The 15,957-nt window shown below is 45.7% G+C and overlaps 1 protein-coding gene across 3 annotated transcripts in view; it reads right to left on the bottom strand.

Annotated features, from left to right (window-relative positions):
• Positions 1-15,957, bottom strand: part of ESR1 (estrogen receptor 1) — a 284,618-nt gene that overhangs the window by 180,396 nt on the left and 88,265 nt on the right. For 2 of the 3 annotated variants that reach the window (XM_084890184.1, XM_084890185.1), the window contains exon 2: positions 14,680-15,213. In XM_084890184.1, the coding sequence (XP_084746310.1) occupies positions 14,680-15,140 (461 nt within the window). In that variant the 5' untranslated portion in view covers positions 15,141-15,213. Of the gene's footprint in view, positions 1-14,679; positions 15,214-15,581; positions 15,621-15,957 lie in introns of those variants that run through there. The other variant, XM_084890186.1, reaches the window with a different exon arrangement.

Raw genomic sequence — 15,957 nt, 5'->3', positions numbered from 1 at the left:
TACCAGAACTAACAGCAATGAGTCCAGCATGGCCTCTATGTCCTCAGTGCACAGAGGCCGGTCATGCCTCCATCTGTTAAGTGCGAAGTTGTGGGCTGAAGGCAGACAAGGTTCTAGTCCTGTCTCTGCCTGCCCTAGCTCGGAAACCATGAGCAAGTCTCTTCACCTCTCTAGACTTCAGTTGCTTCCTTTGGAAAATACAGAGATTGAAGCACACCATACCTAAGGTCTTTCCTAGCTTTATATACTGTGATTTTATTACTTTTTTCTGCCAAAAAAAAAAAAAAAAATGGGGAGGGTGAACCAAAATAACACTAAAATTCTGTCCAGATTTAAAATTCTTGGGAGGGTTTCACATGCATAAGGTTGCTATCAGGATGTCTTTGTGGGATTTTATTTAATGGTTCTTTCTGATATCAGAAGGGAAAACATCCCCCTACTTAATGGAAAATTGTTTAAACATGCTTTTAGCAAGCATCTTAAAAATAGCCATTTTCCATAAAACTAAAAGAAGCAGCCTCGGGACATCGCCTAAGATTAAATCATTGTCACAACTGGCTCTCATCAATAATAAATCAACAACAATTGCTGTCATGGATGCAGAGAAAAGGGAATTCTCGTGTAGTGTTGGTGGGAATGCAGAATGAAAAACAGTATGAAGATTCCTCAAAAATAAAAGATGGAACTGCCTTATGACCCAGTGATTCCACTTCTGGGAATATATCTTAAGAAAACCAAAATACTAGTTCAAAAGAATGCATGCACCATTATGTTCATTGCAGTATTATTTACAATGGCCAAGATATAGAAGCAACCCAAGTGTCCATCAATAGACAAGTGGGTAAAATGCTGTGGTACATATATACAATGGAAGATTACTAAGCCATAAAAAAAAAATAAAAAAAAAACTTACCATTGGTGACAACATTGACGGACCTAGAGGATATTATACTAAGTGAAATTAGTCAGTCAGAGAAAGATAGGTACCATATTATTTCATATATATGTGAAATCTAAAGAACAATATAAACAAACTCATGGATACAGAAAACAGCTTGATGGTTGCTAGAGTGAAGGAGGCTTGGGGGATGGGGTGAAAAAGATAAAGGACTTGGAAAGTACAGATTGATAGTTACAAAGTCATCATGGGGATGTAAAGTAGAGCATAGGAAATATATATTTATATAAATTAACTATATATATATATATATATATATATATATATATATATATATACACACACACACACACACACACACACACACACATATATGACTAATATGCTAAGTGTCCTTACTGGAGTTTGAGACAGGGAGTTGGATCGTTTGCTATGACATGTGCTGACCACCAGGGGGCAGTGCAGAATGAAGGAAGGCCCTGGCCAGCAGCCAGCAACCAGAGAGGGACAGCCCAGGCCAGCAGTCGAAAGGCCCAATTAGCCCTGATCACCTGCCAGGCCTAGGGACTCTACCCATGCATGAATTTCATACACCAGGCCTCTAGTATCCTATATAATAAAAGGCTAATATGCAAATGACCAAATGGTGGAATGACCGGTCACTATGATGTGCACTGACCACCAGGGGGCAGACACTCAATGCAGGAACTGCCCCTGGTGGTCAGTGTGCTCCCACGGAGGAGCACCGCTCAGCCAGAAGCTGGTATCACAGCTGGCGAACACAGAGGCTCTCCTGCCTCCACGGCAATGCTAAGGATGTCCAACTGATGGCTTAGTGCCATGGTCAGCAAACTGAGGCTCCCGAGCCACATGCAGCTTTTTGGCCCCTTGAGTGTGGCTCTTCCACAAAATACCATGGCCTGAGCGAGTCTATTTTTGAAGAAGTGGCATTAGAAGAAGTTTAAGTTTTAAAAATGTGGCTCTCAAAAGAAATTCCAATCGTTGTACTACTGATATTTGGCTCTGTTGACTAAAGAGTTTGCTGATTCCAGGCTTAGTGGGTCTAAGCTGTCAGCCATACATCCCCTCAGCGCTCCTGGACTGCAAGAGGGTGCAGGCCAAGCTGAGGGACCACCCCTCCACCAAGTGCACAAATTTCGTGCACTGGGCCTCTAATAGTCAATAATATTGCAATAACTATGTATGGTGGGTAATGAAAATATTGGGGGGGAACACTTTGTAAAGTATATGATTGTCTAACCACTATGCAGTAGACATGAAACAAATACAAAATAATATTGAATGTAAATTGTAATTTTAAAAAAAAATTAAAAAGTAATAAATCATTGTCACAACGGAATATAAAGATATCACAAGGAATTAACACATCAACTGCTGAATAAGTCTCTCAGTGACATAAGACATCTTACCAGTTTTCTTGCATAATTAGTGGGTTAGAACTTAAGTTCCAGAGTCAGTTTCTCGATTTAGAATATCCAGTCCTCCATTATTAGCTGTGTGACCTTGGACAAGTCATTTCCCCTCTCTCGGTTTTAGTTTCTTCTCCAATAAAATGAAAATAATAACAGTGCCAGCCTCTTACAATTGATGTAAGGATTCAGCAAGATGATCATTTAAGGCTTTCAACACAGTGCCTTGTGCACTATACTCGAAAAAATACTAACAACTGCTATTATCAAGTTATTTCTCTGATTCTTAGCAAATATCCCTTATTTTGTTACTTCAACAATGTGGCTGTATAAATTACTAAACATTTATTCTGTCCAAAGAACTGGACTGGAACCGTAAGGAGTACCAGGGACTAAGATTCAGCCTCTCTTCACACCTTTGTCTTTCCCTTCCTTGCCTGGCCACATCCGTCCATAAAACCATTTTGGACTTTGACATCCACACATGGGGGACCCGTTCTTTCTCTGTGTCCCCAGTGGTCCCTTCTTTGTCACAATTCTTATAACAAGTGTATGACAAGTCTATACACTTGACATCTCCCTTATTAGACTATGAGTGACTTCAGGATAGATGAAGCGTCTAATCTCTGTATGTACAATACAAGTCAGTACATGATTCAATAAAGTTTGCTGAGCGAGTGAATAGATATATATTAATTAACAAAAACCTATTAAATTAATATAGACAATTAATTAAATCTATTAAACAGCCGAGGGAGACAAATCTACCTACAACCATAATGAAAGGCATTCTGTGGGGATTTCCAGGGTAGAGGTGGCATTGGAGTTGAGCCTTGACTTCTAGGTAGAATCAGCCTATCAGAGATGGCAATAACTGGTACATGCTGGGGATGAAAGTAACTATGAATAGCAGGAGTGGGAAAGCGGCCATTTAAGTATGGTTTGAACAAAAGCTTCATGGAGTGACAGGAGGAGGTTAGCTGGAATTTAACTCCAAGGGCTTTGAATGCCACACTATGGAATGTGCATATGACCTATGACTAGTGAGAAGCCACTGCAGGCTTCTTTAAAAAGCAGAGGCAAGGACCCGCTCAAACATACACTCTGGTATGTCAACTATGCTCTGGGAGGAACCCGAAACATTCATCTGAAAGCAAACTTTTCACAAACCGAAAACCCAGTAAGGAACCTATTGCAGCAATAATGGGGAGTTGGCCATGTGGAGAGAAAGGAGAGAACAGCAGGAGAGACATCTGAGAAGAAACTTCTTGCCTGTGTTAAGGCGTGCTAGAAAATGATTAATATTGCATCTCTGCACTCCAGCGTTCAACACAAAAACTCTAGAACCTGTGACTGCTTCTACAAATTCCCTGATGACTCTGCTGGTTATTCCCTCGAGTCAAACACAGACTTCTTAGAAGACGCTTGGATTCCGTCTAGAAAAGCGGCTTTGGTTTCATCCACCGTAATTGCTGAGCATTAGAAACAAAGAACAAAGAACCAGGAGCCCTGGGCGGGTGAGTGGATAGCCCCCCATTGTATGCGGCCTGGAACCGGGACTTCTAGTCCTGTGAGCATTGGGGGAGACCCACATTCACGTCTTCCTCGACAAGTTGCATTTGTACATGTTTCTAAAACTTCAAAGGCTTGCTTTGAGCTGCCGATTCTGGGCAGAGCGGCAGGAGGGAAAGAGCAGCCTTGAGAACTGAGCCTCACCAAACCCTGCCCTGGGCTTGGGTGCCAAGGTGGGGTGCCTGGATGCCTGCTTCCCTTATCAATAAATGAGTCTTCTAAAATGCAAAATGGGGCAGGGGCAATAAAGACAGAACACCTTCTATTTGCGGGCGGAATTGTGTAAATACTTCCTGACGGAAAGAAGCACACAAGAAGAGCTTTAATGAAGTCCTCCACATTCAAGACTTCAACGAACTTTCCAAGCACACAAACTGGAAATTCTGGGCCATCCCTCAAGTGTACTGATGTTTAAGATCTTAAAGTTGCATAAACAATAATAGAATCTGGCCACTATCTGAAAAACTAAAGGAAAGAGAACCCTGTTGGGGGCTAGTACGAGGACTTCCATTGCCAGCAATTATCTCAACACATAACAAAACCCTAAACAGAACAAGCTGTTTGGCCTAGGTGTGTACTTGCACTGTGTTCCCGATTGTCTCCTAATTTCATCTCCAGAGTTTATGGCAAAGTCTGCAGTCTCATATTCTTCTTCAATGTGTCTTCTTGGTCTCTCTAGTCAATATCCATGGTAACTCCCTACTTCAAATCTTATATTGGAAAGATGGGTAGAAATCAATGTTGCTGTCATCTTTCCCCTCGGTGCATCTTTTCCCCTCTGATTCTGATACCCACGTGGCTCAATAAAATGAAAACTTGCAGTCAGGCAGATCTGGGCTTGAACTCTCCTCCCAGCAAAATCTTGAGCACCCTCTCAGACCTCTCCACACCGCACAACCTCATCTTTAAAAATGAGATACATGTTTGGAGGGAGATTAAATATGACCCCGCTCAGAGAATGCTGTCAGGCTGCAAATCCGAGGACTACATGGGGGCGGGGGGAAGCCAAGGAGTTTTTTGCTTTTGTTTTGTTTTTCTAAATTGCTTATTCCCACTGCAACCCCAGAGCAATTATCAGAACCATTCAGATGTGGCCCAGATCCCAGTAGTTTTTTAATCATCCGGATGATTCTGAAATCATCCTTGATTCTACTGCACAGCCAAGGTTGAAAATTCATCGTTGTGGAGGCTCTGTAATTGTTAGCTTTCGTCCCTCATCCTTCCCCAGTTCCTTTTCCTCAAAGCACACAGAAGTTCCCTCTTTGCCCTCTGCACAGGGGAGGCGCTTGATAAACTGCTTCATCAGTTTCAACAACTTCCCTCTCCGGGGTCACTTAGGTCCACAGTCCTTAATGCCCCTTCCTCTTTTTATCGACTGATTTTTTTCCCCTTATTTGAAGTTTACTACAGTGGCTTTGTTTTGGTTTTCTAGCATAGTACCTCGCATGTTTTAAGCATTTCAAGAAATAGTAGCTTCCTGCCGAAAGCGGTTTGGCTCAGTGGACAGAGCGTCGGCCTGCGGACTCAAGGGTCCCAGGTTCAATTCCGGTCAAGGGCACAGCCCCAGTTCGGGGTGTGCAGGAGGCAGCTGGTCGATGTTTCTCTCTCATCAATGTTTCTAGCTCTCTATCCCTCTCATTTCCTCTCTGTAAAAAAATCAATAAAATATATATATTTTTTTAAAAAGGAAAAAAAGCAATAGTAGCTTCCTGCTGTTTTAGGAAAAGTTTAACTTCTCATTACAGTAGGATATTAGGGTTGTCTCTTAAAGGCAAACTGAGCAAGCACAGGGGAATTACAAATTTTCCAGATTCATATCCACCTTCTTTGAGGAGTGGTTGCCAGTTCCTGTCTGAAGAAGTAATGAGGAAATAAGGACTGCTACGCCCTGGGCATATGTTCAGCTCTGGACAGCTATAAACTTCCTTAATGCTCACAATAACCAAAAGATGTGGGCCCTGTTTGGGTTGATGCTTTACAGATAAGTAAACTGAGGCACATAAATTGAGGCACAAGGTCACAACTAGTCAGGAGTCACCCAGAAACCTAAGCTGCCTGGCTTCCCAACCCGTGTTTTAGTCCTCACCTATTACATATATCAGTTCTCATAGTTGGTGGCAGTTATGCCCTATAAAGTGGTCACAAATACTGAATTAGTGAATATGGCCATTGCCCCTAGGAGACATACCGTGTTCAAAGCTCTGCTCATAACATTTTCATCACCAACCAATGCATGGCCTTGCTGTGTGCGATTCTGTTTGAAGACACCTTACTCATCATACATGTTGATTCATGAGCATTGAACTCGTGGCCCACAGCACTCATGTGTGAATGAAGCTGACCTAACACTTGAATCTTCTCAATAAGACACGTTGCAGCCTTCCTGTGCTTAGAAATACGGGACTGCACTTCAGGGCTATACGTGGGGGTCATTTGTGAACAGCAAAATCACCAACAAAAAGCACACGATATATTTTTTTTCTAAGTGGCACTAAATAGACCTCGAACCGGACACTTGTTTACAGTAGGAGCTGAAACCAGAAGGCAGAGCGTCACCTCGTTTGACCTCGGCCAGGGATGTGCATGCCGGCCAATGACTCAGAGTTTTCACCACTCTGCATGTCAGCGAATGACCCAGAAAGTGTCAGGGATATTGATTTGGGGGTTGCAAATTCATTTTAGACAATAGGCAAATTTGTAAATACAGAATCCGGAAATAATGGGGGTGAGCTGGACTTGGAATGTCCTGGGGGGAATCCTCTCTTTTTTTAAGAAGGAAGAGGGGTTCACAGAGTCCCCACATTCTTACAATCACAGCTGAGGACCCCTCCCGAATGTCCTCTCTCCCAGCCAGGAGACAGAGCAGATCCCTGTAACTGCGCCCCCTGCCCACCTGCAGCAGCCAGCCACCAACTCACAGCCCTCCGGACTGCACGGGCCATGCACTTGGGCCATGCACTTCCCTGGGGGCGGAGAGAAGCTCACACGGAGAGTGATGGTCTCTGGGCCACGGCTCAGGGCCCCTCCGCTCAGAAACCAAAAAGGCCTCCGACTGCCCCACAGTTTCACTCAGACAACTAAAGAAAATAACTTTTCAATGCAACTAAATTGCCTCTTGTACTCAAATTGGAATGTACATCCTTTCTCGCTGAATTGCTTGAAATATTCCAACAGAAATAAACCCGACCATTTGCAAGGTCTTCAAAACAACAAAAGCAGAAGTCAAAGTTAGCATGCGGGACCCTGAAGGACTCTTGAAATCAGCTATGCTGATACCAGTGTTACCTTGGAAAAGCTTTACAAAGGGAATAATACCACTTCAAATGCCTTCCTGAAATAAGCAAAAACAGATCACAGGCACACCTACAACATTTCAAAAACGAGTGGTTTTGTTAGCAGCGGGGGGCATTGCCCTCGGCTTTAAGTGCCATGGGCAAGTTCTCATGGACCTGAGACCCAGGGGACAGCAGCCAAGAAAGTACTTGATCTCCACACCAGATCCGCACGCGGGAGGACAAGGCCCTGGGACCTCACCATTCATGCCGTAGCAGTTCCTGGCTGCTAAATGCTAACCTGACACAAGAACTGCTTGCATTTTATTTCATCTATGCCATGGATGAGCTATGCAGTTTGGACCAAGGTAACCAAATGAATGATGAATGAGATGTCAACGCAATTCCACTAAGTGAAGATTTCTTTCTGATTTTCTGTGTGTGTGTGTGTGTGTGTTTTAATATTTGTATTGGTTTCAGAAAGGACAGAGTGGAAGAGAGAGATAGAAACATCCATGATGAGAGAGAATCATTGCTTGGCTGCCTCCTGCACACCCCACATTGGAGATTGAGCCTGCAACCTGGTATGTGCCCTGACCAGGAATCAAACCGTGACCTCCTGGCTCATAGGTCAATGCTCAATCAGTGAGCCACACTGGCCAGGCTCTGATTTTGTTCTTTTTATGCTTCTATGCTTAGAGATGAAAAAAAAAAAAAATTCTAAAATTTTTCATGTAGTTAATGCCACTCTAGAACGTTAAGGCATATTCTTTTGCTACTGGCTTATCAGTGCTGGGTAGGCAATCTATTAAGTCCTATTTCAAATTTCATTAAAATTTTAAAAAATTAAATGGGTTAATAAAAAAACAAACCAGAAAAGATGAAAGGAAAAAACTAGGAACATACAGATGAAGTGTTTGGGGGGGGGCGGGGGGGGGTTAGGGCGGAGGAGAAGAAGAAGCTTGATACAGAAAACGCGGCCTAAAAGAGGTAAGGGTCTTAGAAAAAATCAGAGCCTTTATGTCAGAAAGTGAGTCCAGTTGTCTAGAAAGCTGCTCAGAAAGCAGCGCCTGGCGTGCACTCACATGGGCTGCAGGGCCCTACGCTCGCCACATACCACTGTTTGGGAAGAGGCGGAATGAGCCTGGCCAGCCAGGCTGTGCAACCAGGGAATGGGGGTCAAAAGGGGGACAGCTCCGGACCAGACAACCCTGCAGCCTCAGAGCTGGAGGGGAGAATCTGAGCTTCAATGGCAGAGGCCCTTCATTCTCACGTAGCTGGCAACATTTGGAGATCTCTCCAAAAAATAACCACCTATGAGTTATTAATGCCCAGCCCTCGACATGTCTTAATTAACTTTATTAACTTTAAGTGGGCTGTAATTTTCCCAAGCGTAATTCATAAGAGCTCCAGAAAGTAGAAAATGACCAGACAAAGTAGCCTACTGTCTCATTGTTATGGACATTGTTATAGAGGATGTTATGGAAGCAAACTGAGGACACAGTTTATCCCTCTAAAAAGGAAACATGAAAAGAACCCAGGCTTGTTTGGACTTTTCCTTTTTAACTTTCTATGTAGTAATTAGAATTACTTATTCAATTTATGGTATGAAATTATTGATAATGTCATTCTTGAAACTTTTGGCAATATACTTAAATTTTAACTTCACAAAAATGTGAACTACACTAAATGATTCTATTTCTGTACAGGATAAACTTCTCTCGCTATATAATAGGCATCCAAAAATCCTACCCACCAACACTTCATTGCTTCCGTCATCATCATCATCATCCCACTACCACCACTACCTCTACCACCATCATCATCATCACCCCATAATCATCATCATCACCATCATCCTCACCCCCACCACCAGCATCGATCCCACTGTCACACCTTCATGTCATTTATAAGTGTCAGGCACACCCTTTCTTATTTGACATAGCTTCTTAAAATTATTACTTTATTAAACTACGTAAGATGTTGTTGTTTGGGACCAACACAGTTTCCTTCCTATTCTTCATATCTCCAATAGGGTCTAGGCATATACACATAACTGAAAGCATTGTTGACTAAGGCACAATTTCCCCCATAATTCTCACTGCTATTCTCTATGGCACAGAACTTGGGAATTACGGCTTCTCCCTTCTGAGATCGAGAATCTCCTAAAGGCACTTCCCTCCACCTCCGGCCACTGAGGCCCTCAGCTCTCAGAGGACAGGGTGTGTTTCAGGGACGAAGCAGGGAACAGCTCAGGCGCACTGTTTTTAAAATTCACGGGCAGAGCTCAAAACGCAAAAGAAAACTCCTCAATGACTTTGGCGGGATGGCTCTTCTCTCTGAAATCCCTCACTCACACTTTCACTTTGGCTGGCTGGTCTCAGGAGGCTGCGTTCGGGGGATCACAGAGCCTCTTTTCCTGGCACATGCCTTTTGGTTCTAAACAGTTGTGGCCACTATGTTTTCCATTCTTCAGTAAGCAAACCGGGACTTGGAAGTAAACTAAATGGCTGACTTGCCTCTCTCCATCCATCATGAGAAAGAAGGGAACACGGCATGCCACGCTCTCGACCGTGTTCCTCTAAAGTTACATTAAAAATAATACTGAAGTCGCAGGCAGGCATTCCATGTATTATTTTTGTACTGAGTATGCATTTTAGAAAAAAATACGATTAAAGCTCTTAAAATTCCTTGCGTACGACTCTTTTCACATAATCAGGGTCTGGACTTTTTAAAACTGTATCTATAAGAAAAATGGTGGGGTTTTTTTCCCCTGACCGGTTTAGCTCAGTGGATAGAGCGTAGGCCTTTGGACTGAAAGGTCCCAGGTTCGATTCTGGTCAAGGGCATGTACCTGAGTTGCAGGCACATCCCCAGTGGGAGGTGTGCAAGAGGCAGCTGATGGATGTTTCTTTCTCATCGATGTTTCTAACTCTCTATCCCCTCTCCCTTCCTCTGTGTAAAAAAATCAATAAAATATATTTTTTAAAAGAAAAATGTTCTATTTATTTTTATTGATTGATTTTAGAGAAAAAGTAAAGGGGAGAAAGAAAAATATGGATTTATTGTTCCGCTTATCTATGCATTCATTAATTGATTCATTAATTGATTCTGTGTGTGTGCCCTGACAGGGGATCAAACCTGCAAGCAACCTTGGTGACTCTAGATGATGTTGTTGTTGTTTTTGTTGTTTTTTTTAAAGGTGCACTACCTTTATTTACTTATTTTTAATCCTCTCTTGAGGATATGTTTATTGATTTTTTTTAAGAGAGAGGGGAAGGGAAATAGATAAATATCATGTGAGAGAGAAACATCAATTGGTTGCCTCCTGTCTGGGGATCAAATCCCAACCTAAGTATGTGTCCTGACTGGTAATTGAACCTGCAGCCTTTTTGGTGTATGGGACAACACTCCAACCAAATGAACTACCCAGCCAGGGCAAGATAAATAGTCTTTATGATAGCCCTGGCTGCAAGCAACAGCTGCAGATTGGTGATGAAGATTTTACTTAAATTTGGTTGCCAAAAAGAATTATTTCATATAATCATCAATCTCTATTTATAGTAAAGCTCCTCACCACATTCAGTCTAATCTTCCCAACTATCTTCTAGCTTACAAAAGTACAAAAACAATTATTAATGTGTGAACAAAATATTGAATGCATGGACAGCTAATGTATTGCTTTCACACATACTATCTCACTTGACAAAATTACCAATGTCTTATCATTAAAAGAAAGCTTGACATCTCTGTCATTTTTCCTGATAGCTATTATTCCTGCCATTTCTTGCCCCTGTCTTTTATACCCTTAAAACAATAAGAAACCAAAATGCCAAACCTGAATATTCTCTGGATATGAACGTCATAGCCTAAATATATTCACAAAAATAATCTGAGCACCCAAATTAACTGACTGTAAGAAAAAAAATTAGAATAAGTGCCAATTATCCTTCAGGAGGTTTCTAGCGGACAGGTACAAGCCACATGGAGTAGGTGAAAATGAAATGGGGATTGAAGACATGATTCCATTCTCAACCGAAAATACACTCATTCTCGAGGCAAAATGCGGCTCCTTGAACTATTCTTAGGCCAACACAACATGCCGAGTGAGCAGTAACAATTTCAGTAAATGAAAAAAAAAAAAAGTAAGAAAAGAAAGGGTGCTAAAATATCACCAAAATAGAAAGACATAATTATTGGAAACTTGAAAATTAGCCATTAAAATCTCTTCCTGGAGATGAGCCTTGTTCCAAGTTAAGAAATAGTTTTAAGTGGTCACCCGTGGACAGGAGAGACAGCCGAAGCAGGCAGCCAGTGCAATCGTGCACAAATTACCAGGGCACTGACTCTGATGCACAGGGTTTGTGTAATTGTCAAGTAATTTGGAGCAGTGGGCAATATTTAGCCTTTAGGAATATTGAGTAATACAACTGAAATAAACATGGGACATTAAATACCTCATTAGAATTTTAACCATCCTAGTGGATACGATTAAGTTTCATCTTTAGTTTGGTCCAACTTTCCTAAGTGGTTTGGACTCTGAAAAAGAAACCCAGGATGAGATGAGTCCCAGTTGCCTTCATCATGCAATGGTAGGGCAGGCACCTCCTGGGAAGGAAGTCACAGCTTGCCTATTTATACCTGGATTCCTCTTAATAACAATTGGCTGGGATATGTGACAATGTTTCTCACATTAGTATATGCCCAGGGCAGTTTTAGCTGTCACATTGCTTCAGACATAGATATGGCTGCATAGTGTGGCCAACAGATGGAAGTAACCATAGCATCCTCATGCTGAAGAATGTGCACTTCATATAAATTCTCAAAAATAGTAAAGCTTCATCTAACTGATCTAAAGTCACCAACGAATGAATGGGGGTGGGGGGGAGAGATAAAATAAAGAAAATCAAAACAGCTTTTTGGTGTCTGCAAATGAAACCACCAAGCTCTTAACCTGAAATTTTTGTTTTCTAACTGAACATAACATTTTAGGGAAATAGCTTTCCAATGTCTTTGGCCTCAACCCTCAATAAGAAATATATTTTACATCACAGTGGGCACACACAGCAGGTATAATTAAAACAATATTTTTCAGGAAACAAAACCCACCCTACCCAATATTATGCACTGTGATATTTTCTATTATGTCCTTTTCCATTTTACTCCCCTAAAAAAATGCTCTAAACTGATGTCATGACTTTCTAGGTCATAACAAGTACTTTGAAAACACTGCTTTTGACCCCCCAAAACTTTTAATCACTCCTGAAGAAAGTTCAAGTTCCCTATAACGGTTTTCATTCATTCTTTTATTGTACCCTGTGCTATTCAAAGGGGGAAAATATTAACTAATATTTTAAATAATATTAAATAAACACTCACGTAGACCTCTCTCTTCCTCGCTGGGTAATGAGAGGCAGGATTCAAACAGAAGAGGAAGGAGGTTATGGGAAAAACCACTCTAAAACTAAATTTCCGCAAAGAATCCTACTTGCGTGAAATTTTTACTTTAAAAAAAAAAAAAAGTTGTCTTTTTTTTTTTTTTTTTTGAATACTCTAAAAGTATCTGAATGCCGCCTGTTGTAAAAAGTTTAAGATGGGGCCCATTCTAGGGATATGATTTGCCTCTGGGATGAGGAACAATTTTGAATAAATGGGATCCCCCTCTCATTTGACCACTCTGGCTTCGCAATTATCAGCAAGGCAGTAAATAGCCCACGGAGGAGCGCTCTCATTAGCGCCCATTGAAATTCGGCGGCATTAATTTGCAATAAAAGAACTGAAAATTAATGGGAAAGAAAATACTTTCTGGAGTCCCTCCCAAGGTGATGGAATCCACACCCTCACACAGAGCCTGCCTTCGCATACAGGGGTTTTAAAAATGCGTGTGAATCAGATGTAATCGCTGTATTTTGTTCTAACACTTTTTTTATATATATAAAGTGGGCAGAATCACTTCTTTTTTCCCTGTTCATTTTAACCCTAAAATAAAACAAAGGGACATGAGTTTTATATCTCTGGCAAGCCTGGTTCTTTTTCAAGTTTTGAAAGTATTGCCTGCTTGTCTCTGAAGTGATAACTCGGGCCGGACCTGTCTGGCTGCGAGGTGCTTGAACATCATGAAGGGGGCAGAAGGATAGGGGGTAAGGCCTGACACCCCAAAAACCTGCCCTCGGCATCCTCCGGACCAGAATGCACCGTCCTCCTGGGTCCTCCGCTATAGATTTCTCAGGAGACAGAGCCCTGCGTAGAAAGGGCCGCAGCTTCATGCAGAAGGCTTGGGGTGAGGGAGGAGGCGCACCTGACAGCCCGACAGGCCCTGCCTAGCTCAGCACCGGCCACCACGTGGGGCTTGAGGCTTCCCAACCCGGGACCAGGGCATCCCTGTCCGTGTGGCCCAGGGCAGCCATTCATCACAAACACCCACCCAACCCTGTCCAGGTCCATCGGGGAGGGAAGGGAGAAACTATCAAAGCGAAAACGGGAGGAAGGGGCAGGAGGAACGTGTGTATCCGCTACTAGAGGGAAAAACAAGGACACTAAGCAAGGACTACTTGAGCCACAGCGTGCCTGTGAGCCCTGGCCGGCGAGGCTTCTCCCGCAGAGATGGAGGGACAGGCAGACGGATAGACAGACGGACAGACAGGGGCAGCAGCGAACCCCGCTCGGCTCCCGGGCCTTCTTCGCCCTGTGGGCCTGAAATACGCTTTCAAAAACACTCCTGCTTCCAGGTGGCAAATTTCAAACTCCCAGGATGCCTGCACAGCCCTGGCTGTCCTGGGTCTTATTCCAGCAACCTGCTCCCGCAGGACCCAGCTAGGGAACTGGGAACCCAGGAACCTAAGACCCATTCAGCTCCTCTCTGCCCTCTGAGGGCGGTCAAACCCTGAGCTCAGGGCCCGGAGGAGGACAGGAGCTGCTAGGAAGCGCTGCCCCCAAAACCACCACCACCATCATCATCATCATCAACATCCTCATCATCTTTTCAGTCCCAGATCCCAGATGAAAGGGAACTTTGTGAGCACCTTCAGAGGCTGACATCACCAAACACAGATCACAGGACGCCCCCAGCCCCGGGCCGCCTGCGGCCTGGAACCCCAGCGCGGGACGGAGACCGGGCTCAAAGCGCCCTGTGTGTGTTCCCTGGCCTCGGCGCGTTTCTCCCCGCGAATGACTGCCGCCTTGTCAGGGTTTCCACTATTTGTTTGGTTAGGAAGCACACGGAGTTTCGGATCTGACTCTCGGGCAGACAGTAGCAGCGGGGTGGAGAAGGAAAAAAAGAAAAAAAATTTTTTTTAAAAAGCTGCCAAGCTGGGGAACTTGCCTCCCCAAAGCCAGGTCCGCGGAGCAGCCCGCCGGGCGCGCTGGCCCTCGGGGCGCCAAGGCTGGATCCGCGGTGCAGGGTGCAAGGTGCCTGCCGGTGCTCGGCTCCCCGCACACACACCCCGGGTCCCGGACCCCGGGCTCCCCCTCCCTCCCGGCCACCCCACGCGGGCCGGGGCTCGGGTACCTGTAGAAGGCGGGCGGGCCGGGCTCCCGCACCGCGTAGCTCGGCTGGTCCTCCAGGTAGCAGGGCACCTGCTGGCCGGGGTGCAGGAAGGGCGAGAGCTGCGGCGGCGGGTGCAGCAGCACCAGCGGGCTCGGAGACACGCTGCCCAGCGGCGGGTAGCCCCCCAGGCCGTTGGCCCCGAACGCCGCTGCCGCCGCCGCCGCCGCCTCGGACCCGGGGCCGTAGGCAGCGAGGCCGGACTGGCCGTAGACGGGCGCGGCGGCGGCGGGGGCGAAGTCGTAGGCGGCGCCCTCCGGGTAGCTGTAGACGGGCTTCCCGCCGCCGCCGTCCGCGAACACCTCGCCCAGCGGCCGCTCCAGCGGGATCTTGAGCTGCGGGCGGCCCAGGGGCTCCAGTTCGTTCCCTTGGATCTGGTGCAGCAGGGCCATGCCGGACGCCTTGGTGTGGAGGGTCATGGTCATGGTCAGCGGCCGCCGCGGGCAAGGTGCAGGGCGGCTCCCCGCCGCTCGGAGGGCTCAGCGGCCGGCGGGCCACCTGCAGGGAGAGCGCAGCCCGTTAGAGGGGAGGTGGCGCACGTCCCAGCCGGGCTCTGTCCCCGGAGCCCCGGGTCCCCGGATCCCCCCATCCCACCCCTGGGTCCCCAGATCCCCCCATCGCACCCCTGGGTCCCCGGATCCCCCCACCCCAACCCCCCACCCCCGCCGGGAGAGCAGCGTGCAGCCCGGCTCTGTCCCCGCTGGAGCCCTGGGTCCCCCGATCCCCTTACCCCACCCTGAGCCTCGCACCAGCCAGTGCAGCCAACTTCCTGGCTCCCTGGCTTCAACTTTTAAGGACGGTCTCCCCGTCTCCCGGGCTCACAGGCATTACAAAGGGGCTGGCCGCCCGCCAGGGGCTGTTATTACCTTGCACTGACATTGGCTTACACATCACTCCTCCAGGCGCAACTGAGCAACCCCAAAGAGCAGCTTCCCTGAACTTGACTTGTTACCCGCTGGATGGGGGGCTGGATTGCACCACGGGGAGGAGACAGGGGCTGGGGTAGGAGTGGGGGGCGGAGGCGCAGAGGGATCCCCTAAAGGTGGCCCAGGGAAGACGGGGTTTGAAATGAGCTGGGAAGGAAGGCTAAGCCAGGGACCAGCGTTCTCTCCTGGGCCGCCTTATGTGCCCGGTGCCAGACTCCAATCTATCTCTGTTTGTCTCTCTCACTGGCTGGATCCGCTCTCCTTGTTGGCTGGCAGTGTGTGGTGTGTACATAGAATGACCCTGGGGCGGACCACT

This window comes from Pipistrellus hanaki, assembly GCF_964339955.1.
Source record: "Pipistrellus hanaki genome assembly, chromosome: 7".
Taxonomy (NCBI): Eukaryota; Metazoa; Chordata; class Mammalia; order Chiroptera; family Vespertilionidae; genus Pipistrellus; species Pipistrellus hanaki.
The sequence above is the reverse complement of the archived record's forward strand: the minus strand, read 5'-3'. Positions and strand labels throughout refer to the sequence as shown.